A 25,915-nucleotide genomic window follows, 5' to 3' on the forward strand; every position below is an offset into this window, starting at 1 on the left:
CCCACTATATATATGTGTGTGTGTGTATATATATATATATATATATATATATATATAAATAAACATATACATTTTTTTTTTCCTTCCATGTTGGTCTGGAGGCTACGCTGCATTTAAGTAATTTTAACTGGTCTGGGAGCCACCCCAGCCTGTGATTGGTCAGTGAAGGAGAAGCAATATACTGATAACGTCATCCTTGCACTCTGCCCTCTTGTAGTCACAGTCTTAAACAGGGGCTGACTGACAACTCATGGGGCCCCCGGGCAATAGGGGATCATGGGGCCCCTGTGTCCTTGTCCACACTCAAACCACACCCAAAAAAACCTATAAAAAGGTGCAGGGGCATTTCATGGGGACCTCTACTGACCCAGGGCCCTCGGGTAGTGCCCAAGTTCCCAAATGGTCAGTCCGCTCCTGGTCTTAAATAGCTAGCACTCTGCTTGGCCATAAAGCCCTGAATGGCCCTCCCAGTTCCAGCCTACTGTAGGCCTACTACTGTAGTGCTTTTTTTTTTTTCTTTACAAATCCATAGCTGGTTTAGGGCTTTCCTTGGAGGAGGGGGATTTATGCTTAGGGGGTAAGCATTCAGATTAGTGGTTTTTTTGCCGACACATAATACTCGTACATCTTGGGGGGCACAATTTAGCATGCTGGCACTGGATGACCTTGTCCCAGCAATGGCCACCACCATACCTAGTCTCCCCCTCGGAGGAGAGCCAACTTAAAAAAATCCCCAAAACCCCATAAGAGAAGTTGTCATGTAGTTCTGAATGGGCAAAGTGACAAAATTCCCCTAAAGGTCCCGTGACCATGCCATTGCTTCATATCTCTTTATGTTGCAATACACGTGGTTTTCACCTTCCAATGTCAGCAATACATTGTAGTAACACTATTGTCTGTTAGCAAGTGAGACTTTCCTGAGCTTTGGCCCAAAATAATCTCTTGTAAATAGACATGGGAAACAACGATTCCTACGAAATTGAAATTGCAAGGTACTTCCTTGTTTTGTGTAAATTTGAGGTGCGCTCAAGCATCATATGCTGTAGGTTTTGAAAAGAGGAACCTGAAGCTAAACCATATGGTATATATTTTAGTGAGTTAGCGAATTACTAGTAATTGCATAAAAGCATTATAAACAGAAATTCTACTTAATTCTCCAAGTGGGTAACTAAAATGGTTATTTGTGTAAATGTTGACATAGCACTCAGTAATGCAGAATTATTAATAGTTTGCTGGAGGCGCATAACTGGCAAACAATAAAATACGGTATAGGGTAATAATTTGTTCCTGAACGGCTCCTCTTGGGGGATTCGTCGTTGTGCTCTCGGAGTGATTTTGGTAGGCCGGCCACTCCTGGGAAGGTTCACCACTGTTCCAAGTTTCCTCCATTTGTGGATAATGGCTCTCACTGTGGTTTGCTGGAGTCTCAAAGCCTTAGAAATGGCTTTGTAACCCTTTCCAGATGGATGTCAATTACTTTGTTTCTCATCTGTTCCTAATGTTCTTTAGATCGCAGCATGACGTGTTGCTTTTTGAGATCTTTTAGAATGCTTCACTTTGTCAGACAGCTTCTATTTAAGTGATTGGCCTGAGTGTGGCAAGTGAAATTTTAACTCCGTTTTCCAAAAAATGTGGCTGATCACAGTTCATTCATGATTTAGCATAGGTCCAGTCGGATTTGGACAACTTTTTTCCCTTAATAAACAAAATCATCATTTTAAAAACTGCATTTTGTATTTACTTGGGTTATACTTGTGTAATAAAATTTGTTTTGATGATCTGAATCATTTAAATGTGCAAAAAAAAATCAGGAAGGGGGGAAATTCTTTTTCACAGTACTGTAGCTTCTTCTTACAGGGGAAGCCTATAGTGGTGGAAGGAATGTATGCTTTTATCGGACTACTTGCACCCCTCTGCTTTGGGATGCTGAACTCTGGGAAGCCCCTCCTGTAGATAATGGGTTTCTTTTCACTCCTTTCTTGCCACATCTCTCTGAACTAGGCTGATTTGCTTGCCACCTAAACTGTTTGCAACCTAAGGCTGAGAGGCACCACCCTCAAGGAAAGGTTGAAGTGCGTAAATATAACATTGCTTCTATTTATTTAGTAAATGGTTTAAAAAGCTTACTTGGTGTAGACCCGTTCTTCCTCCAAACCCTATATGGGGACATCACCTGGAAATGAAAATTGTGCCCAGGGGGCAAAGTGGGTCTATTGGTTTAAGACCTGAAGCAGTTGGGTAGAGGACTTTCAACACGTACCAGTGGCACCTTTTGTGTGGATGGGGAAATTGGCTCTGCTTTTTTTTGTTTAGTTGGCCAGTTTTAGTCAAGTCCAACTAAATCTGCTAATCCATCCAATGCTATCCTCTTACTAGTTTGAAAGTTCTGTTGTCCAAGGGTGGCTCTATTGCTCCTGGTCTCAGAGTAGGGACACCCCAAGACAGGAAATGTGTTAACTTCACCTTGCAAAAAAAAAAAGAAAAAAAACCCGAAAAAAATGTTGAAGTGTGTAAATATAACATTGCTTCCATTTATTTAGTAAATGGTTTAAAAAACTTTCTTGGTGTAGACCCTTCCTTCCTCCAAACCCTATATGGGGACATCTCCTGGAAATGAAAATTGTGCCCAAGGGGCAAAGTGGGTCTATTGGTTTAAGACCTGAAGCAGTTGGGTAGAGGACTTTCAACACGTACCAGTGGCACCTGTTGTGTGGATGGGGAAATTGGCTCTGTTTTTTTTGTTTAGTTGGTCAGTTTTAGTCAAGTCCAACTAAATCTGCTAATCCATCCAATGCTATCCTCTTACTAGTTTGAAAGTTCTGTTGTCCAAGGGTGGCTCCATTGCTCCTGGTCTCAGAGTAGGGACACTCCAAGACAGGAAATGTGTTAACTTCACCTGGGAAAAAAAGAAAGAAAAAAACCCCGAAAAAAATGTTGAAGTGTGTAAATATAACATTGCTTCCATTTATTTAGTAAATGGTTTAAAAAGCTTTCTTGGTGTAGACCCTTTCTTCCTCCAAACCCTATATGGGGACAATTCCTGGAAATGAAAATTGTGCTCAAGGGGCAAAGTGGGTCTATTGGTTTAAGACCTAAAGCAGTTGGGTAGATGACTTTCAACACGTACCAGTGGCACCTGTTGTGTGGATGGGGAAATTGGCTCTGTTTTTTTTTCGTTTAGTTGGCCAGTTTTAGTCAAGTCTAACTAAATCTGCTAATCCATCCAATGCTATCCTCTTACTAGTTTGAAAGTTCTGTTGTCCAAGGGTGGCTCCATTGCTCCTGGTCTCAGAGTAGGGACACCCCAAGACAGGAAATGTGTTAACTTCACCTGGTAAAAAAAAAAGAAAAAAACCCCGAAAAAAATGTTGAAGTGTGTAAATATAACATTGCTTCCATTTATTTAGTAAATGGTTTAAAAAGCTTTCTTGGTGTAGACCCTTCCTTCCTCCAAACCCTATATGGGGACATCTCCTGGAAATGAAAATTGTGCTCAAGGGGCAAAGTGGGTCTATTGGTTTAAGACCTAAAGCAGTTGGGTAGAGGACTTTCAACACGTACCAGTGGCACCTGTTGTGTGGATGGGGAAATTGGCTCTGTTTTTTTTTTCGTTTAGTTGGCCAGGTTTAGTCAAGTCCAACTAAATCTGCTAATCCATCCAATGCTATCCTCTTACTAGTTTGAAAGTTCTGTTGTCCAAGGGTGGCTCCGTTGCTCCTGGTCTCAGAGTAGGGACACCCCGAGACAGGAAATGTGTTAACTTCACCTGGTAAAAAAAAAAGAATAAAACCCTAAAAAAAGTTTCAAAATAATATAAATATATATATATATTTACAGCATTTAAGGATTGGTGAACTGCCATATATTAGGTTTTTGTTTGTGGAAGTCTGAAGACTTTTTTTATATCTCCACGTGTTCAGAACTTCATAATTAGTCATAGCTTTCATTGAAAGCTAAAGCAGCATATAGTTTACATAGTAGCATGAAAAGAAGTAATTATCTGTAGCCTGTACGTTATCTGATCCCAAAAGTGACTTGACTTCTTGCTAAGCAGGCTTCGTGTTTTTGTTTCCTACTCTTACTTCTGCTTTTGGCTTAGAGAATCTCGCAATCACACCGGGTGTGCAAAGAGCATAACCAGACCAGTCAGAGAACTCGAATGGAAGAAGGCTTGCTGAATGCTAAAATACTGAGGAACAAGTCGTAGATTTTTGGGTTGAAAACATTGATAAGCAATATGGCAAGATGTGGACTCTACTGAAGATGTACAGGTAAAAACCTGATGAAGGGCAAGTATGGGGCTTGGAGGAACACAGTTGGGGGAAGAGATTTGCTAAAAGTGAATTTATTATACTCCTTGAGAAAAGGTGATTTGAAGTGCCAAAACTTTTTATTTTAATATTTTGGATAGAATGAGGAAGGGTTAGATCCAAAGCAAGCCAAGGGGCCCCAAAACTTTGGTGGAGAATGTTTTTTTTTTTTGCACAATTTGTATGTTGTTTTTAATAAATTCTTGAGGTCTATTATGGAGTCCTGGATTAGAACCATGTCCATATATTTTTTTTTTTGTCACAAAACTATTTTATCAGTAAAAAAATGACTTTTTTCTAGTTATTTTTTACTTTCTTATTTTATTTTGAATACTCGTTACGTTTTACTTTTATAGGAAGGATGTTCTGGCACCTGTTTTGTTATTTATAATGCTGTGATCTCAAATTCTTGAGGTCTTTTTTTCATGGATTTTTATTGGTTTAAAAATTATTTTATTGGTAAATGACTTTTATATTCATTATTTTTTTACTTGCATATTTACTTTATAATCATGACTTTTTACTATTATAAAAGGATATTTATTGTATGGATTTTTTGTTATGGATCTTGCTTTGACCTGAAAACATTCTTGAGTTGTATGGGCTAAAGGTGACTAAAGTGCCACATTTTTTTATTTTATTATTTTGGATAGAATGTGGAAGTGTTAGAACTAAGTCTAGTCAAACCAAGCCAACGGACCCCAAGGATGATTTTTGCACTTTTTGTATCTTTTCTTTTTCAACATTCTTGAGGTCTATGATGGAGTGCTGTTTTTTTCTGTTTCAAGGATTAGAACCACGTCTATTTTTTATTGGCATAAAAATATTTTCATTGGTAAAAAGTAATTAATTTTTTATTCATTTTTTTTTAACTGGCATTTTTTATCATTTTCATTACTTTTTACTTTTATAGGAGGATTTTTTGCACCTATTTTGTTATGTATCTTGCTTTGACCTCAATAAATTCTTAAGGTCCATGACAGAAAGCTGGCTTTTAACGTTTCAGGGTTATTATTATTATACAGTATTTATAAAGCGCCCATAGTTCGCTCAGCGCTGTACATTACAAAGTGGGACAGAACATGTGACAGAACAATACCAATACAATGCAAAACATGAGGGGATTGAGGGCCCTGCTCTTTCGAGCTTACAATCTAGGAACCTTGTCTGATATTTATTCTAATAAAAATAATTTTATTGGTAAAAAAATAATGAATTTTATATTCATTATTTTGTACTTGCATATTTAATTTTTTATTCATGACTTTCTACATTTATATTTATGACCTTTTCATATTGGCACATGTTTTGTAGCCCTGATAAAGGGGATGTCTGCTTCTGTGGGATGTTCCTGTTTTGTGGAGTGTTGCTGAAGTGTTGTGCCCAGTGATAATTTCAATGACCTATAGAAAATCTGCATCCAATACCCAATTTGTAATTATGCTTTGATTTTTGTTGGTTTCTGTGTTTTGTTGGTTGAGATGTACCCTCTTTGTTGATCCTGGTGACCATTGTTATTGGGAAATTGATGAGAAATCCATAATTTTTGGTTGTCATACGTACAAGAGGAGAAAAAGGGAACTTTTCCAATGGGGACAAAAATTCTGGTTACTAATATCTAATTGGGGTATATCCTCCCATTTTAAAGGGTTCTCTTCTTACTTCCTGTCGTGTCTCAGGGACAGAAAGTGAAAAGGAATATCCCCAACTGAACACAGATAGAAAAAAAAAGACGTGAGAAGGCTCTTAAAGCCCAACACTGGGTAAAGAAAAATGATCCCTTGCAGGGAGATTTACTTACCCGATCCTCCACTCCCTACACATAGACCGGCCCCTGCAGCATTTGTTATTGTGTGGGCCCACTGCAAGGGATATTTTTTTTTTTTATTTGACCAGCATTGGGTTTAATGCATTTACTACTCCATCTAAATCTACAAAAAAAACCTTTACATACACTTTAAGGGGGTTATGGTCATCTTGTATATATACTGCATATAAATGCTCCATAAAGTAAAATTGGTGGAAATTTGTTTAATTTAAAGCCACATTCATCTTGCCCCCAGGCAAAGTACATCTACATATTGAGGATTTGTGGCCTCGCCCATATGGAAGAAAAAAATATTCTTACCAAATATATTCACATACTTTTGAAATACTACAATTTTGGCCATATTCAATTAAAAAAAAAAGATAATTATAATAAATAAATAAATATATCGTATATATATATATATATATATATATACACACACTGCATGTTGAAATGCATTTTTTTCTTTTAAATATTACAACATATATGAAAAATATTTTTAAAAATATATTTTGTTTAAACATATTCTTCAGATTTTTTTTTACCATATAAAAAAAGTCATTTTAACATATATTTTTACATATATTAATAAATGCATTCCAAAAATGTAGATTAAATATATTTTTCTTTTCATATCTTTTTTATTAGGTTTTAAACACAAACATGTCAACCACAATACAGGCTCAGATTAGGGACGATACACAGCTTTTTCTCCGTACTATAATATACATACATGACTTAGATATGCGTACAATATCAAGAATAGCAAGTATAGAGAAGGCAGGGGCGGACTGACCATTTGGAAACTCGGGCACTGCCCGAGGGCCCGGAGTCAGTAGGGGGCCCCATGAGATGCCCCTGGTACCTTTTTCATAGGCTTTTTTGAGTTTGGGCAAGGACACAGGGGCCCTATGATCCCCTATTGCCCGGGGGCCCCATGAGTTGTCAGTCCGCCCCTGAGAGAAGGTATACTTCCAGTCAAAATAAGTACATAAACAAAACATACCATGTATGCATAGCATTTTGCTGAATCCATTCTCCAAAGACCCGACAGTGCGGGCCCACCTGAGCCTGATTAAAAATTAACAAGGAGTAGATAAAAGGTGAAAGAAAAAGAAAACAGTCCAACTGAGAAGAGAAAAGGGAAAGAAGAGAAAGAATAAAGAAAGAGCAATCACATGAGCAAGGGGAGACCAAAGCTGTCATATTTTCCTTTATGGCCATCATGCAAAGTTTCTATATAGTAATAGTGAATAGCAGAGATAACTCTTTCCAATGGAACCATTTCACATCAAACTTCTCCACAGAAGAATGACCAATTGCCAGAGCCCTCTCATACACAGAGTGTGTCTGTACTTTTTGGATAACTTCTGATATACAAGGGGAGTTCGACGATATCCATCTACTAGTAATAGTCAATCTAGCAGCAATAAGAATATGACCTATAATTGTTCTATATTTACTAGGAAAAAGATTTAATTTGAGGTTGAGGAGGGCTAAGTGTGGAGCCGGAGGGGAAGCTATACCCGAAACCGATTAAATATATTTTTAAAGACATACAGAATATTTGAAAATGTGTATTTTTAAAAATATTTTTCATATATTTTGTAATAAAAAAGCATTTCAACATACAGTGTGTTTGTGTGTGTAAATATATATATATATATATATATATATATATATATATATATATACCTACTGTACGTTGAAATGAGTTTTACAAATTATATGAAAAATATTTTTAAAAATACACATTTTCAAATATTCTGTATGTCTTTAAAAGTATGTTTAATCTACATTTTTGGAATGCATTTACAAATATATGTAAAAATATATGTTAAAATTACTTTTTTATATGTTTAAATATATTCTTCAGATTTTTTTTAACACAATATGTTTTTGAAAATATTTTTCATATATTTTGTAATAATAATATATACAGTGGGGCAAACAAGTATTTATTCAGCCACAATTGTACAAGTTCTCCCACTTACAAAGATGAGAGAGGCCTGTAATTGGCATCATAGGTAGACCTCAACTATGAGAGACAAAATGAGAAAACAAATCCAGACAATCACATTGGCTGATTTGGAAAGAATTTATTTGCAAATTATGGTGGAAAATAAGTATTTGGTCAATATCAAAAGTTCATCTCAATACTTTGTTATATATCCTTTGTTGGCAATGACAGAGGTCAAACGTTTCCTGTAAGTCTTCACAAGGTTGGCACACACTGTTGCTGGTATGTTGGCCCATCCTCCATGCAGATCTCCTCTAGATCAGTGATGTTTTGGGGCTGTCGCTGGGCAACACGGACTTTCAACTCCCTCCAAAGGTTTTCTATGAGATCTAGAGACTGGCTAGGCAACTCCAGGACCTTGAAATGCTTCTTATGAAGCCACTCCTTCATTGCCCGGGCGGTATGTTTGGGATCATTGTCATGTTGGAAGACCCAGCCATGTTTCATCTTCAATGCCCTTGCTGATGGAAGGAGGTTTGCACTGAAAATCTCACGATACATGGTCCCATTCATTCTGTCCTGTACATGGATCAGTCATCCTGGTCCCTTTGCGGAGAAACAGCCCCAAAGCATGATGTTGTCACCCCCATGCTTCAGAGTAGGTATGGTGTTCTTTGGATGCAACTCAGCATTCTCTCTCCTCCAAACACGATGAGTTGTGTTTCTACCAAACAGTTCTATTTTGGTTTCATCTGACCATATGACATTCTCCCAATCCTCTTCTGGATCATCCAAATGCTCTCTAGCAAACTTCAGACGGGCCCGGACATGTACTGGCTTAAGCAGGGGGACACGTCTGGCACTGCAGGATCTGAGTCCCTGGCGGCGTAGTGTGTTACTGATGGTAGCCTTTGTTACGTTGGTCCCAGCTCTCTGCAGGTCATTCACTAGGTCCCCCTGTGTGGTCCTGGGATTTTTGCTCACCGTTCTTGTGATCATTTTGACCCCACGGGGTGAGATCTTGCATGGAGCTCCAGATCAAGGGAGATTATCAGTGGTCTTGTATGTCTTCCATTTTCTAATTATTGCTCCCACAGTTGATTTGTTCACACCAAGCTGCTTGCCTATTGGAGATTCAGTCTTCCCAGCCTGGTGCAGGTCTACAATTTTGTTTCTGGTGTCCTTCGACAGCTCTTTGGTCTTCACCATAGTGGAGTTTGGAGTGTGACTGTTTGAGGTTGTGGACAGGTGTCTTTTATACTGATAACAAGTTCAAACAGGTGCCATTGATACAGGTAATGAGTGCAGGACAGAGGAGCCTCTTAAAGAAGAAGGTACAGGTCTGTGAGAGCCAGAAATCTTGCTTGTTTGTAGGTGACCAAATACTTATTTTCCACCATAATTTGCAAATAAATTCTTTCCAGATCAGCCAATGTGATTGTCTGGATTTTTTTTCTCATTTTGTCTCTCATAGTTGAGGTCTACCTATGATGCCAATTACAGGCCTCTCTCATCTTTTTAAGTGGGAGAACTTGCACAATTGGTGGCTGACTAAATACTTTTTTGCCCCACTGCATGTATTTTTTCAGTGCTGACCGCTATAGCCAGCAACACTGATCATTGTATTCTGCCTACGGGGATGGTTCCACACTTGCAGAATATTTTATACACAGCGAGAGGATTCCCACATCCTCATCGAATCAATGTATGGGCTGCCTTACTGTGAATCTAAAACGTAAAAAAGTTTTGACTTTGCATACATTTTAAGGAAGTTGATACCGTTGTGACAGAGTAATGACAACCGTTACTGTTCACATCCATTCTGTTTCAGTGGAAGATCTATGGTAGTCAGGGGCGGACTGACCATTTGGACACTCGGGCACTGCCCGAGGGCCCGGGGTCAGTAGGGGGCCCCATGAGATGCCCCTGGCACCTTTTTCATAGGCTTTTTTGAGTTTGGGCAAGGACACAGGGGCCCCATGATCCTCTATTGCCCGGGGGCCCTATGAGTTGTCAGTCAGCCCCTGATGGTAGCCATATCTTTTATTTGGCTTTATGACCTCATAGTGGAAGGATGCATTGTGTCCTCTCTGTTCTGTGTTTCAGTGATATTGATATTTATTCAAAATGGGAAACTTCAGGCTTAGCTTTCAGAGTAGAAGATTAATCTGAACATTAGCCATTTACAGTCCAGGGCCAATTCTGACATTCCTCTCCTACATTTTAAAATATTTTTTTTTGCTACAAAACTATTTAGAACCCCCAAACCTTTCATACACGGCTCAAAAAAATAAAGGAAGAATTTGTAATCAGAGTCTAGCATCAAGTCAGTTAAACTCCTGGGATATTGATCTGGTCAGGTAAGTAGCGGAGGGGGTTGTTCATCAGTTTCAGCTGCTTTGGCGTTAATGAAATTAACAACAGGTGCACAAGATGGGCAATAATGAGATGACCCCCAAAACAGGAATGGTTTTACAGATGAAAGCCACTGACATTTTTTTTCCCTACTCATCTTTGAGTCAGTGTCACTACTGGTAGCATGAGGCCATACCTGGACCCTACAGAGGTTGCACAGGCAGTCCAATTCCTCCAGGATGGTACATCAGTATGTGCCATTGCCAGAAGGTTTGCTGTGTCTCCCAGCACAGTCTCATGGAGGAGATTCTAGGAAACAGGCAGTTACTCTAGGAGAGCTGGACAGGGCCGTAGAAAGTCCTTAACCTATCAGCAGGACTGGTATCTACTCCTTTGTGCAAGGAGCTGGAGTGGCATTTGCCATTGAACACCAGAATTGGCAGGTCCTCCACTGGTGCCCTGTGCTTTTCACAGATGAGAGCAGGTTCACCATGACCACATGTGACAGACATGAAAGGGTCTGGAGAAGCCGTGGAGAACATTCTGCTGCCTGTAACATGGTTCAGCATGACCGCTTTGGTGGTGGGTCAGTGATGGTCTGGGGAGGCATCTCCATGGAGAAACGCGCAGAACCTCTACAGGCTAGACAATGGCACCCTGACTGCCATTAGGTATCGGGATGAAATCCTTGGACCCATTATCAGACCCTATGCTGGTGCAGTGGGTCCTGGGTTCCTCCTGGTGCACAATAATGCCCGGCCTCATGTGGTGAGAGTATGCAGGCAGTTCCTGGAGGATGAAGGAATCAATACCATTGAATGGCCCCCACGCTCTCCAGACCTAAATCCAATAGAACACCTCTGGGATGTCATGTTTCGGTCCAAAAGGCCCTGCCAGGTTGCACCTTAGACTGTCCAGGAGCTCAGTGATGCCCTGGTCCAGATCCGGAAGGAAATCCCCCAGGATACCATCCGTCGTCTCATTAGGAGCCTCCCCCGACATTGTCAGGCGTACATACAAGCATGTGGGGGCCACACAAACTACTGAGGACCATTCTGAGTTGCTGCAATGACATTTCAGCAAAATGGACTCGCCTGATGCATAATTTTTTCACTTTGATTTTTGGGGTGTCTTTGAATTCAGTCCTCTGTGGGTCAATCATTTTCATTTCCATCAAACGATGGGGCATCCTTGCATTCCTAACACATTACCCCGTCCATGTCAGTATAGAGATCCAGAAGGAGATCCTTCTCTATTGAGATTTGATGGGTTTTCAAAGTGTTCCTTTAATTTTTTTTAGCAGTGTATATTTTTCTAAGCAGAGGCATTGGGGAATAAAATGGTGGATGTTGACTATTTTTATGTCACATGAGATTTTTGCAGCGGTTTTTCAAATGCAAATTGTTTGGAAAAAGTACACTTTAATGCATTTTAATGCACAAAAACACAACATAATACCCAATTGTTTGGTAAAATATAAAAGATGATGTTACACCAAGTAAATACATACCCAGCATCTGTATGGAGAGCCCGGTAAGGAGTGTCAAGGTATTGTTGGGCGTATTGTAACCGGGCTTTGTTGTGGCATTGGCACAGTATGGCTTCTTTCTGGCAACTCGACCATGCAGCTCATTTTTGTTCAAGTATCGTTGTATTGTGCTCTTTCAAAATAACCATGCCGTCTTCTTCCAGAGCAGTCTGTATTTCTCCTGAAGTTACCTGTGGGTTTTTTTTGTATCCCAAACACTTCTTCTGGCAGTTGTGGCTATAGTCTTTTTTGGTCTACCTGACCTTGGCTTGGTATCAAGAGATCACTGAATTTTCTACCTCTTAATAAGTGATTGAACAGTACTGAAAGCGATATTCAAGACTTTGAATAGCTTTTTTATATTCTTTTCAGTATTTATAAAGTTCTGTTACCTTGTTACGCAGGTCTTTTGACAGTTTTTTTTCTGCTCCCCATGGCTCATTATCTAGCCTGCTGAGTGCATCCATGTGAGAGCTAACAAACTCATTGACTATTTATACACAGACAATAATTGCAATTTAAAAAGCCACAGATGTGGAAAATTAACTTCTAATTGCCATATAACCCTGTGTGTGTCACCTTGTGTGTGTGTACCAAGGCCAAATATTCCAGGGGGCGGAGACTTTTGATCCGGGGGCGGAGACTTTTGATCCGGGCCATTTGGGTGATTTCTGTTATTCTGATTTAAAAGGAGCCAAACTATGTAATAATAAATGGCTTCATATGATCACTATCCTTAGCTGCTTTCTTGCCACCCCATAGCAGAAGTACTGAGGCAGGACTGTGCAAAATCAAGTATATATACGAGATTTGCATTTCCGGGTAGAGGGTTCGTGCCCGTGTCCTGCCCTACCCGCACCGCTATTGGCGGCTAGGGATGTCAATCACCGAGTCTCGGCCGGCGATACTCGCCGATCAACGGGTAAAGCTGAGAGGGGAGAGACCTGGGTGGCTCTCATCTGTCAGCAAGGACATGCTGCTTTGTATCTCTCTGCACAGCATGTGTCTCTAGTAAAACAGCACACAGTTAAATTGCAGCACACAGTTAACCCTTTGATCAACCAAAAGTTAACCACGCACCATGCACCGTTGCTCCGGGATCCCAGTATCACTTACCTTGTCCTGCACTCCCGCGATGTTCCCCCTGCAGTGTCCCCGGCAATGTCCTCTGGCTGATGCCGGCATCTGTTATCTGGGTTCCGTTCCCTGCGACGGCGGGATGTACGGGGGACGGAATGGCTGGAAATTTGAAAATGACAAAAAGTGACATTCACTCAATACACTAAAATCACATAGTATAACATTCCTGTATCAAACCATTTCACATACATTTTGTCCCGAGTGCTTTGTCCGGCGCCCTGCCTGCATTTTGACTGTTCTTTCTGCCTGGAAACTGAGAAACGTCCATGGCGTCCAAAAAGCGTCCCTTTAGGTCAGACGCGGTTTTAGACCGGCTAGAGAACAGCGATAGTAAATCAGAACCACTTGCAGAATTGAGTGATAATGATTCGTGGGGGAAATTCCTCATCAGACACTGAAAACGATTCTGCGACTGAACTCAGCGATGTGCGAACTTGGCGCTCTATTTCACATTTCAGTGTTTTTGGTTTGATTATATTATTGAATTAAATGTATTATTATTATATTGTTGTTTTTTATGATTATTTATTAAATTATAATTTCGTGTTTCAAGTTTTATCATCCCCGGGATGTTTACTAGACTCTTGTTCGGACAGATTTCAGTGAGTTATTCCTAAGAATTACAGGCCTACAATATAAGACGCCAAATTTCCATGCAAAATAATGGTACCGCTTTCAGCACCAAAAATCTGAAATAATCATACCGCTAGGGAGGTTAACTGGGTTTTAGATGGTGGGGTGGAAAAACGATTGCAAAACGAAATGCTTCTTTCCAGACCGTACTCACTTTCAGATTTGTATTACAGGAATATACGTAGACGCAGCAAGATGCGATTCACAGATTTGGATCACTTCCTGTTGTTGCTCTTCATCATGTCTCCTCTGCTGAGTACGTATGATTAGCTTTTCTTTTATATTTATACTTTTTTATATCATATATGTTTCTTAACTTTCCTTTGCTTTCCCGATGCTTTGTTCATCCTTTTGGGCGGGAGGGGAGTTAAAGTGACACTGTACTGCTAGGCAGACAGTATGTAAAAAAAAAAAATAAAAATAAAAAATAATAATATAAAAAAATAAAATAAAAACATTTAAAAATGATAATTTTTGGTTATAAACTAATTTGGATTTTTTTTTTACTAAAAGATAACGGAATAAATTTTGGCCAAGATTTATGATGAAATATTATTTATTTGCAAAATTTAAAAAAAAAACACTTTTTTTTCAAAATTTTTGGACTTTATCATTTACATAGCAAAAAAAATAAAAATCTCAGTGGTGAATAAATACCACCAAAATAAAGCTTTATCTGTCTCAAAAAAATGGTAAAAAATTAATTTGGGTACAGTGTGGCATGACCGCGCAATTGTCATTCAAAGTGTGATAGCGCTGAAAGCTGAAAATTGCCCTGGTCAGGAAGGGGGTAAAAGTGTCCGGTCTGGAAGTGGTTAATAAATGATCACATTCTCTCTGTTTTCAGCTGCAAAAGAGCTGTGGGAGGACAGCAGCATACTGATCTTCCCAGTGAATGGCTGTGCATGGGGAGGGGGTGGGGTGTGTCAGCACAAGTCTGGTCATTGGATTAGCTCCCTGCACAGGCAGAAAAGTGACCACACTGTGCTTTCATGCCTAGTGTGGTCAGTTTTTAATAGGAACGCAGAGGGACTGGCAGGAACACCAGGAGTTTCATACAAAGGAAGCAATACAAAGAGAACAGGAGACTTTTTCATACACCTATGGTACAGCAGACACAGATCAGGGATTTGAATGTTGGATTTTCATATTCTTTAAAGTGTTATTAAACCCACATCACAAAAAAAAATCAATAAATACTGTATTGCATGCTGTTCATACTCATTTATATGATTCCTTTTCTGTATTTTACAAAAAAAAAAAAACAGGCTTATTCTGCTGTTCTCTGTCTCCCCCTCCTTTCCATGTCCCCATTGCAGTTGGAGATTTTGCAGAGCAGTGTTGACAGCTACTGCACATGCTCAGTTTTCAAGGAGTTTCTATGCTGAGCATTTCCTTCCTATCACATGTGAGCAGCCCATGTGACTATAGAGTGACACATGAGGGTGTATACGCAGTGGTAAATGATGGCCCACTCCCTCCATGCCCACTAACCAGCTAAAGACAAAGGGGGAAAGATATGCCAACTTGATAGATGGAGGCTTCACCTCCCTGTTATTCTAAGGCTTATTCTGCTGTTCTCTGTCTCCCCACCCCCTGTCCATGTCCTCACTGCAGTTGGAGATTTTGCAGAGCAGTGTTGACAGCTACTGCACATGCTCAGTTTTGAATGAGTTTCTATGCTGAGCATTTCCTTCCTATCACATGTGAGCAGCCCATGTGACTATAGAGTGACACATGAGGGTGTATACATAGTGGTAAATGATGACCCACTCCCTCCTCTTCCTCCATGCCCACTAACAAGCTAAAGACAAAGGGGGGGGGGGGATATGCCAACTTGATTGATGGAGGCTTCACCTCCCTGTTATTCTAAGGCCCTATGTACATGGGACACTTCTGAACAATGGAAACTGACTGCTGGAAAACGTAGGTTAAAAAACGTCTGTTTAGCCGAGTTTGCATAACACGTTTATGTGCGTTTTGAGTTTAGAAGAGTTTTTTTAAAGATAAGCACAGGAGAACCTCCCAAACCCCCAGAATGCACTGAAAAGTGGTAACCTGCTGCATGGATAACATCAAGATAACATCAAGACGATGGCTGAATTTGTCCCCAATGAGTGTCTTCTTCCACAAAAGTTACTGCAGCCGTGATTTTGTTTTTGAGCTCATCCAAGTCAGTGGTAAATGCTGGAACATAAGCCTGTTGTTTTCCATATCCCCACATAAAAAAAAAGTCACAAGGTGGAACGTCTGGAGATCTTGGGACCAAGAATGTAGTGCTAAGCCTTGGGGTCTCGTGCGACCTCGCCAACATTGAGGCAATGTTTCATTTAGAAACCAGCAAACTTGGTAGGTGGAGGAACATTGAGTTAAGGTGGAGCCAGGGGCGGACTGACCATTTGGAAACTCGGGCACTGCCCGAGGGCCCGGGGTCAGTAGGGGGCCCCATGAGATGCCCCTGGTACCTTTTTCATAGGCTTTTTTGAGTTTGGGCAAGGACACAGGGGCCCCATGATCCCCTATTGCCCGGGGGCCCCATGAGTTGTCAGTAAGCCCCTGGGTGGAGCACGGTGTTTTTCAAATAGACTTTATTTATCCGGAGCACATCGTAGTGATTTTTCACCATTCAAGCACTTTATATGTATATTTATATTTCATATTTTGATTGAACTATCACGTTTGAATCTGTTTATGGACTATTATGTCTATATGAGTTAGCACAACATTATTTATGTATGTTTTATGCCTTTCAAGTGCACTTTATAAAGAGTTTTGAAAAGAGACTTTTTTTACTTTTTTTTTTGACATCCGGAACAGATTAATTGGTTTTCAATGCATTCCTATGGGAAACCGCGTTTCGGTTTACAAATTTTTCGCAATGCGAAACATCCCGTAGAACACATTAAATTCATAAACTGAGGTAATAAAATTACACATAAAATTCATAGGCTTCTATGGACCGGCGGGTGTCAGCGACAATAGTACACCGACACCCGCCAGAGTCTGATCCGATCACGTACGCCAAAAACAGACAGATGGGGATCCATTGTATGTAAAAAAAATCTGAAGAATATATTTAAAAAAATAAATTATATATATATATAATTTTTTTTTTTTTTTTTTTTTTTAATATATGCCTTTTAGGAAATATATATATTCTAGATGAGTTCTAGTCTTTGCCACAATGGCAACCTAAAAAATCTCATTGACCACAGGCCTGGGCTAAGTAACCCAGTCACCATTTGAGGCTGGATATCTGTCTCTGATTGGAGTGCTGGTTTCCTTCTCAAGTTAGCTGAAAGCAATTTTCGTGGAGCTGGAGAAGAGAGAAAGAGGGAGTTGGGAGAGCTAGGCCACTGAACTCTCATGATTGGGTTTGAAGGCCCTTTTTAACTAGTAGCCAGTGGTGGTAGTGGTGATGACCGTGTTTGCATTTCACTGCTGAAGTCAGGTTTCTGGAGGGTTGAGCATCTCTGCAGGAGAAGGTGCATGCCTTTTAGAAAATTTATATATTCTAGACGAGTTCTAGTTTTTACCACCATGGCAACCTAAAAAATCTCATTCACCATGGGCCTGGGCTAAGTAACCCAGTCACCATTTGAGGCTGGATATCTGCCTTTGATTGGAGTGCTGGTTTCTTTTTTAGGTTAGCTAAAAGCAATTTTCGTGGAACTGGAGAAGAGAGAAAGAGGGAGTTGGGAGAGCTAGGCCACTGAACTCTCATGATTGGGTTTGAAGGCTCTTTTTAACTAGTAGCCAGTGGTGGTAGTGGTGATGACCGTGTTTGCATTTCACTGCTGAAGTCGGGTTTCTGGAGGGTTGAGCATCTCTGCAGGAGAAGGTGCATGCCTTTTAGAAAATATATATATTCTAGACGAGTTCTAGTCTTTGCCACAATGGCAACCTAACAAATCTCATTGACCACAGGCCTGGGATAAGTAATCCAGTCACCATTTGAGGCTTAATATCTGCCTCTGATTGGAGTACTGGTTTCCTTCTCAGGATAGCTGAGAGCAATTTTCATGGAACTGGAGAAGAGAAAGATGGAGTTGGGAGAGCTAGGCCACTGAACTCTCATGATTGGGTTTGAAGGCCCTTTTTAACTAGTAGCCAGTGGTGGTAGTGGTGATGACCATGTTTGCATTTCACTGCTGAAGTCGGGTTCCTGGAGGGTTGAGCATCTCTGCAGGAGAAGGTGCATGCCTTTTAGAAAATATATATGTTCTAGACGAGTTCTAGTCTTTGCCACAATGGCAACCTAAAAAATCTCATTGACCACAGGCCTGGGGTAAGTAACCCAGTCACCATTTGAGGCTGGATATTTGCCTCTGATTGGAGTGCTGGTTTCTTTCTCAGGTTAGCTGAGAGCAATTTTCATGGAACTGAGAAGAGAAAGACAGAGTTGGGAGAGCTAGTCCACTGAACTCTCATGATTGGGTTTGAAGGCCCCTTTTAACTGGTAACCTTGTTAGTGATGATGACCGTGTTTGCATTTCGCTGCTGAAGTCGGGTTTCTGGAGGGTTGAGCATCTCTGGAGGTGAAGGTGCAGCAACTTGACGTAGCCAGGATTAAAAGATAAAGATATTAGTAGAAAAAAAATGTTTCATTAAAATTTACCATAACTGTTTTATATGTAAAAGAATAACTTCTACAATGTTCTTTCCTTAGATACTACTTGTGGAGTTGACCATACTAAGTACACATTACTTGTACAACGCAAAATCAGTGTGCAGAGAGGACTGTGTGTGTATATTCCATGCAGATTTACTGTAGTAGAGGAAAACAATCCATCTGCAGATGCCCTCGGAATCTGGTACAAGGGTAATTCATGGGGAGACGTTGTTTCTTCTCAAAACCTTTCTTGGTTTCCTCCAAAAAATCCAGAACGGATCTTCTTCACAGGAGACGCATCAAAGTTTGACTGCTCTATGTCTATAAATGATGTTCAGTATAGTGATGGAAATACACAGTATGTTTTTAGACTAGAAGATGGTAAACGGAGCTACAACTATGTATATTACAAGATCGATCTATATGTTACCGGTGAGTTTTTATTTATTTCAGGTACTTGTATAACGCCATCAATTTATGCAGTTCTTTACATATATATTGTACATTCACATCAGTCCCTAACCCTCAAGGGGTGTACAATCTAAGTTCCCTAACTTACATTCATACATACACATACTAGGGACAATTTAGACAGGAGCCAATTCACCTACCAGCATGTCTTTGGAGTGTGGGAGAAAACTGGAGTACCCAGAGGAAACCCACACAGGCACAGGGAGAACATGCAAACTCCAGGCAGGTGGTGCCATGGTTGGGATTTGAACCAATGACCCTAGTGCTGCCAGGCAGAAGTGCTAACCATTTAGCCACTGTGCTCAATTATTGCAATATTTAGGAACCCCCCCAAGACTGTATTCTTGATTTTTCCATTTGGATTTGCCTGATCTGTGCCTTGCTCCAAACGGAGATGGATGTTGTATAAATTCATACATTTTACAGTTGAGGTGAAGACTGAATTTATTACTGATTTCTGCATTTGTTTGGTGAGGTTACAGGCAGCCTTTTATTGTTGACTGCTGCAAATACTCAAAATGAGAGCTTTTCGGTGAGCATGAGGTCCATTCAGAACTTGTCCATTAGTGTAGCAAGCCAATCATCTGTCTGTTTCCCTCCCTGATGACTTGTCTACCAAGGAAAGTCAATCGGAAAGAACAACCTCTATGGAGGTAGCAGGGAGTTTGTCTTTTTTTATTTATTTATTTTATTTAAATCAAACCTTTTTTTATAATAAATAAAATCTGAACACATAAACAGATACACGAAATGAACAAAATACACCACAAAAAATAGCAAAAAAAAAAAAAAAAAAAAGCATGCCTTTATTTTACAAGGCATACAATAAATAAGTACACAGCAAACTAACAGCCAACAAACTTTGTTTATGGACCCCAAATGTATTAATATGAGTTTATTTATTAATCTAGGGATCATATCATCTAACCAAGGTGACCAAATTGCATCAAACCTCTTTAATGAAGTTTTAAGAAAAAAAGGTCTCTCATAAATAAATTTATTAGGCCCCTTTCACATGAGATGGGGTCCGCCTGTCCATTTTTCAGGCAGACCCAATCGGTCCATTGATAGACTTCTATGGACCGGCGGGTGTCAGCGACAATAGTACACTGACACCCGCCGGAATCTGATCCCAACATGTACGCCAAAGACAGACAGATGGGGATCCGTTCCCCATCTGTCCAGCGGACAATCGGGTGGAATCAGACAGGTGGTCTGTTTCCATCTGACCGTCCCATTTAAATCAGTGGGCAGTCCCACGTGGAAGAAAAATATATTTTAAAAATATTCTACTCAAATATATTGACATATATTTGAAATACTACAATTTTGGCTGTATTCAATATAGTTAAAAAAAAAAAGTGTGTGTGTATGTATATGTGTATGTGTGTGTGTGTGTGTGTATATATATATATGTATATGTGTACACTGTATGTTGAAATGCATTTTTTTTATATTAAAAGATATATGAGAAATATTTTAAAAAATACATTTTCAAATATATGTCTTTAAAGATACATTTAATCTATATTTTTGGAATGCATTTACAAATATACGGTATGTAAAAGTATATGTTAAAATGACTTTTTTACATGTTAAAAAAAATCTGAAAATTATATAAAAAAAATAAATATTTTTAAATATATGCCTTTAGAAAATATATTTAAATTTACATTTTGTAGAGTACTTGTTAAAATATATTAGCGTAGGCCAATATATTGTAAATATATGTCAGATATATCATTTCTTTTTTCTAAATATATTGGAAATATATGTCAGATATATCATTTCTTTTTTCTAAATATATTGGAAATATATTTCTCTTCCATGTGGGATGTGTCTGTGTCCGCTCTGCTCCTTTTAGAGAAAACAGAACCAAGTATTTTGTGGTGTTAACCCTTTGAGGACCGTAAGATTTTGGAACGCCAAAAGAATCAATTTTTTTGTTTTTAAAGTTCGTACACTTCAGTTGCTGTAACTAAGACATTTCATGAAATAATTGGCAAAAAGCTAGATCCATTTGTTGTTTGTTGATAAGAACTAATATTTTGACTCAAACCAAAAAAAAAAAGAGTTTTAAGTTCTTAATCAGATGATACACGCAATTAAAAACATGGGACAAATACGTCCCTTGGTCCTCAAAGGGTTAAGCAATTTGTATGAAATTTGTTAATGAATCAGAAAAGCAGTAAAATGTATCCCTTGCAGCCTGTGACGAACCGTCCCTTTATGATAATATTTTGCTGGACCTTTGATTGCCTTTATCAGGTCCTTGGGGCACTATTCCTCCCACTGATATGAGGCACCATTCCTTCCACAAACACCAATATTGAGACATAATTCCTCCCACTGATATGAGGCCCCATTCCTTCCACAAACACCAATATTGAGACATAATTCCTCCCACTGATATGAGGCCCCATTCCTTCCACAAACACCAATATTGGGACATAATTCCTCCCACTGATATGAGGCCCCATTCCTTCCACAAACACCAATATTGGGACATAATTCCTCCCACTGATATGAGGCCCCATTCCTTCCACAAACACCAATATTGGGACATAATTCCTCCCACTGATATGAGGCACCATTCCTTCCACAAACACCAATATTGGGACATAATTCCTCCCACTGATATGAAGCCCCATTCCTTCCACAAACACCAATATTGGGACATAATTCCTCCCACTGATATGAGGCCCCATTCCTTCCACAAACACCAATATTGAGACATAATTCCTCCCACTGATATGAGGCCCCATTCCTTCCACAAACACCAATATTGGGACATAATTCCTCCCACTGATATGAAGCCCCATTCCTTCCACAAACACCAATATTGGGACATAATTCCTCCCACTGATATGAGGCCCCATTCCTTCCACAAACACCAATATTGGGACATAATTCCTCCCACTGATATGAGGCCCCATTCCTTCCACAAACACCAATATTGGGACATAATTCCTCCCACTGATATAAACTACAGAACACTATTACTTCCACTAACACTAAAGATGGTGCACTTTTCCTCCCATTGGTACCATCATTGGGGTACTGTTCCTGCCACTGACATCAACAATGGGGCATAATCACATCCACGGATATAAACTATAGAGCACTATTACTCCCGCTAACACTAAAGGTGGGGCACTTTTCCTCCCACTGATACCATCGATTCTGCACTACTCCTGCCACTGACACCAATGCTGGAGCAACAGTTCTTCCCTGACACCAATGTTGGGGCATCGGTCCTTCCACTGACACCAGTATTGGGGCAAATTTTTCTTTCATTGATACCAGTGTTTGGGAACCATTCCTTCCACTGATACCAATGTCGAGGCACTATTCCTCTCACTGATACCAATAATAAGGCGCTATTCCTTCTACTGACACCAATGATTGGACACTATTTCTGCTGCATTTTCCACTCCCACTGGTTACAGTCTGGCCCCCCTAAAGTCAAAAGACCAGAAAACTAGCCCTTTGTTCAGATTGTTTACAGACCCCTGCATTAGAGGTCTAGTTGGGCATTGAGCTCCGACTATGAGACTTAGGGCACGTGCCCCATGTGCCGGACTCTAGCAAAACAACCTAGACAAGATTCTTTCCAAATGATCAAAACCTAAAAAATAAATTGAAGTTCATCAGATAATGATTATGGAAATTTGGATAAGGGTAACGCTTTCTTTTCAACCAATCAATTCCTTTTTTTAATAGACTTGACAGACAAACCAGAGATCACTCCGGTGAAGAATTTTGTGGCCGATAAGGAGGTGACATTGACCTGCCAAAGTCCTGGAAACTGCAACGGCTCTGCTCCTCTGATATCTTGGGAAGGAGTAGTACAGGGGACGAATGTTACTTATTGTATCGTCCATCCAGATGGTAACAAGACATATTACTCCAATATCACATTCACTCCATCCAAGCAGGACGACCAGTCATACTTATCTTGTAAAGTCAATTTCCAAACAGTTTCTACAACATCCGTTAACCAGATTCGTTTAAATGTGGAATGTAAGTCCAATGAACATGAAATCCTTTGCAATTAATACATGATGAGACTCAATTCATGAAGGTCATTTTCCAAAAAGTTAGTGTTTTGGTTTTTTTTTGGTTTTTTTTACAGCTGGGTACCGGTACATTTAAAAATTATAGTTACATGGCTAAAAGAAGGATACTTATCTTTGTATTAAAACCTATTCAAAAGCAGTGGTATGGCTGCATTGCTGCATTGTGAGAACTCCATGGGACTTTGCCAGCTATACGCTGCAACACAATTTTTATGAATGAGATGGGCTGCGGTGTGCATAGCCGGATAAAGTGAATGCAGGGTCTGGGGAGAGCGGATATAGTGAATGCAGGGTCCGGAGAGACCAGATATAGTGAATGCAGAGTCTGGGGAGATCAGATATACTGAACGCAGGGTACGGGGAGACCAGATATAGTGAATGCAGGGTCCGGGGAGACCAGATATAGTGAATGCAGGGTCCGGGGAGAGCGGATATAGTGAATGCAGGGTCCGGGGAGAGCGGATATAGTGAATGCAGGGTCCGGAGAGACCAGATATAGTGAATGCAGAGTCTGGGGAGATCAGATATACTGAACGCAGGGTACAGGGAGACCAGATATAGTGAATGCAGGGTCCGGGGAGACCGGATATAGTGAATGCAGGGTCCGGGGAGAGCGGATATAGTGAATGCAGGGTCCGGGGAGAGCGGATATAGTGAATGCGGGGTCCGGGGAGAGCGGATATAGTGAATGCAGGGTCCGAGGAGAGCGGATATAGTGAATGCAGGGTCCGGGGAGAGCGGATATAGTGAATGCAGGGTCCGGAGAGAGCGGATATAGTGAATGCAGGGTCCGGGGAGACCAGATATAGTGAATGCAGGGTCCGGGGAGAGCGGATATAGTGAATGCAGGGTCCGGAGAGAGCGGATATAGTGAATGCAGGGTCCGGGGAGAGCGGATATAGTGAATGCAGGGTCCGGGGAGACCAGATATAGTGAATGCAGGGTCCGGGGAGACCAGATATAGTGAATGCAGGGTCCGGGGAGAGCGGATATAGAGAATGCAGGGTCCGGGGAGAGCGGATATAGTGAATGCAGGGTCCGGGGAGAGCGGATATAGTGAATGCAGAGTCCGGGGATTAGTAACACTCCCGAGCTTAGTAAATAAAGGAGAGCTCTGTTGGCTTTCATCATCCAATCATGTACAAACAAAAATATGTTTTTTATTTTATTTTTATGGCGTGTGATTTGGGTATTCTTTGTAAAGTGAAGTTTTACAAAGAATACTTGTGGTCAGGTGCATTGCTTTGGCCAATCACATTGCAACGTCAGAGAACCCTTACCGATCGTGTGTTCACCGAGCATGTGAACAGCCGACGTTCAAATTGAGCCAGAGAGAAGGAGAAATTATTGCTTTTACAGCCTTTATGGGTGTAAAAGCACTCAGTGTAAAAAAAAAAAAAAAAAATCTTCATCACCCCCCACAAGTAGTACAGTGTCACCATGGTGACACTGTACTGCTAGGGTGACAGTATGTAAAAAACAAAACATTAATAATATAAAAAAATAAAATAAAGATGTACATTTTTTTTTTTAAATTATAATTTTTGGTTATAAGCTAATTTGGGTTTTTTTTTTTACTAAAAAGATAACTGAATACATTTTGGCCAAGATTCATGAAGAAAGATTATTTAATTGCAAAACTGTATAAGAAAAACCATTTTTTAAAATGTTTTTTTACTTTTTCATTTATATAGCAAAAAAAAAATAAAAATCCCAGCGGTGAATAAATACCACCACAATAAAGCTCTATCTGTCTCAAAAAAATGCTAAAAAATTCATATGGGTACAGTGTTGCATGACCGTGCAATTGTCATTCAAAGTGTGATAGCGCTGAAAATTGGCCTGGACAGGAAAGGGGTAAAAGTGTCCAGACTTGAAGTGGTTAAAGCCTACATGTGCATAGACACGTAGGATAACATGCCGGGGATGGACACATAGGATAACATGCTGGGGATGGACACATAGGATAACATGCCGGGGATGGACACATAGGATAACATGCCGGGGATGGACACATAGGATAACATGGCGGGGATGGACACACAGGATAACATGCTGGGGATGGACACATAGGATAACATGCCGGGGATGGACACATAGGATAACATGCCGGGGTGGACACATAGGAGAACATGCCGGGGATGGACACATAGGATAACATGCCGGGGTGGACACATAGGATAACATGCCGGGGTGGACACATAGGATAACATGCCGGGGATGGACACATAGGATAACATGCCGGGGATGGACACATAGGATAACATGCCAGGGATGGACACATAGGATAACATGCCGGGGATGGACACATAGGAGAACATGCCGGGGATGGACACATAGGATAACATGCAGGGGATGGACACATAGGATAACATGGTGGGGATGGACACACAGGATAGCATGCCGGGGATGGACACATAGGATAACATGCCGGGGTGGACACATAGGATAACATGCCGGGGATGGACACATAGGATAACATGCCGGGGATGGACACATAGGATAACATGCCGGGGTGGACACATAGGATAACATGCCGGGGATGGACACATAGGATAACATGCCGGGGTGGACACATAGGATAACATGCCGGGGTGGACACATAGGATAACATGCCGGGGATGGACACATAGGATAACATGCCGGGGATGGACACATAGGATAACATGCCGGGGTGGACACATAGGATAACATGCCGGGGATGGACACATAGGATAACATGGCGGGGATGGACACATAGGATAACATGCAGGGGATGGACACATAGGATAACATGGTGGGGATGGACACACAGGATAACATGGCGGGGATGGACACATAGGATAACATGCCGGGGATGGACACATAGGATAACATGGCGGGGATGGACACATAGGATAACATGCCGGGGATGGACATATAGGATAACATGCCGGGGATGGACACATAGGATAACATGCCGGGGATGGACACACAGGATAACATGGCGGGGATGGACACATAGCATAACATGCCGGGGATGGACACATAGGATAACA

At 40.5% G+C, this 25,915-nt stretch overlaps 1 protein-coding gene across 1 annotated transcript in view; it reads left to right on the forward strand.

The window, feature by feature from the left end:
- The first annotated feature begins 4,054 nt into the window (after window positions 1-4,054).
- LOC149432708 (sialic acid-binding Ig-like lectin 16) overlaps window positions 4,055-25,915 on the forward strand; it is a 46,597-nt gene continuing 24,736 nt past the window's right edge. The window contains exons 1-4 of the mRNA XM_089664955.1: window positions 4,055-4,271; window positions 13,910-13,992; window positions 18,406-18,780; window positions 22,543-22,842. Coding sequence (XP_089521081.1) covers window positions 4,246-4,271; window positions 13,910-13,992; window positions 18,406-18,780; window positions 22,543-22,842 — 784 coding nt within the window. The 5' untranslated portion in view covers window positions 4,055-4,245. The remainder of the gene's footprint in view (window positions 4,272-13,909; window positions 13,993-18,405; window positions 18,781-22,542; window positions 22,843-25,915) is intronic.

Source organism: Staurois parvus, unplaced genomic scaffold, assembly GCF_062004578.1.
Source record: "Staurois parvus isolate SC_StPar_1 unplaced genomic scaffold, SC_StPar_1.0 ptg002113l, whole genome shotgun sequence".
Taxonomy (NCBI): Eukaryota; Metazoa; Chordata; class Amphibia; order Anura; family Ranidae; genus Staurois; species Staurois parvus.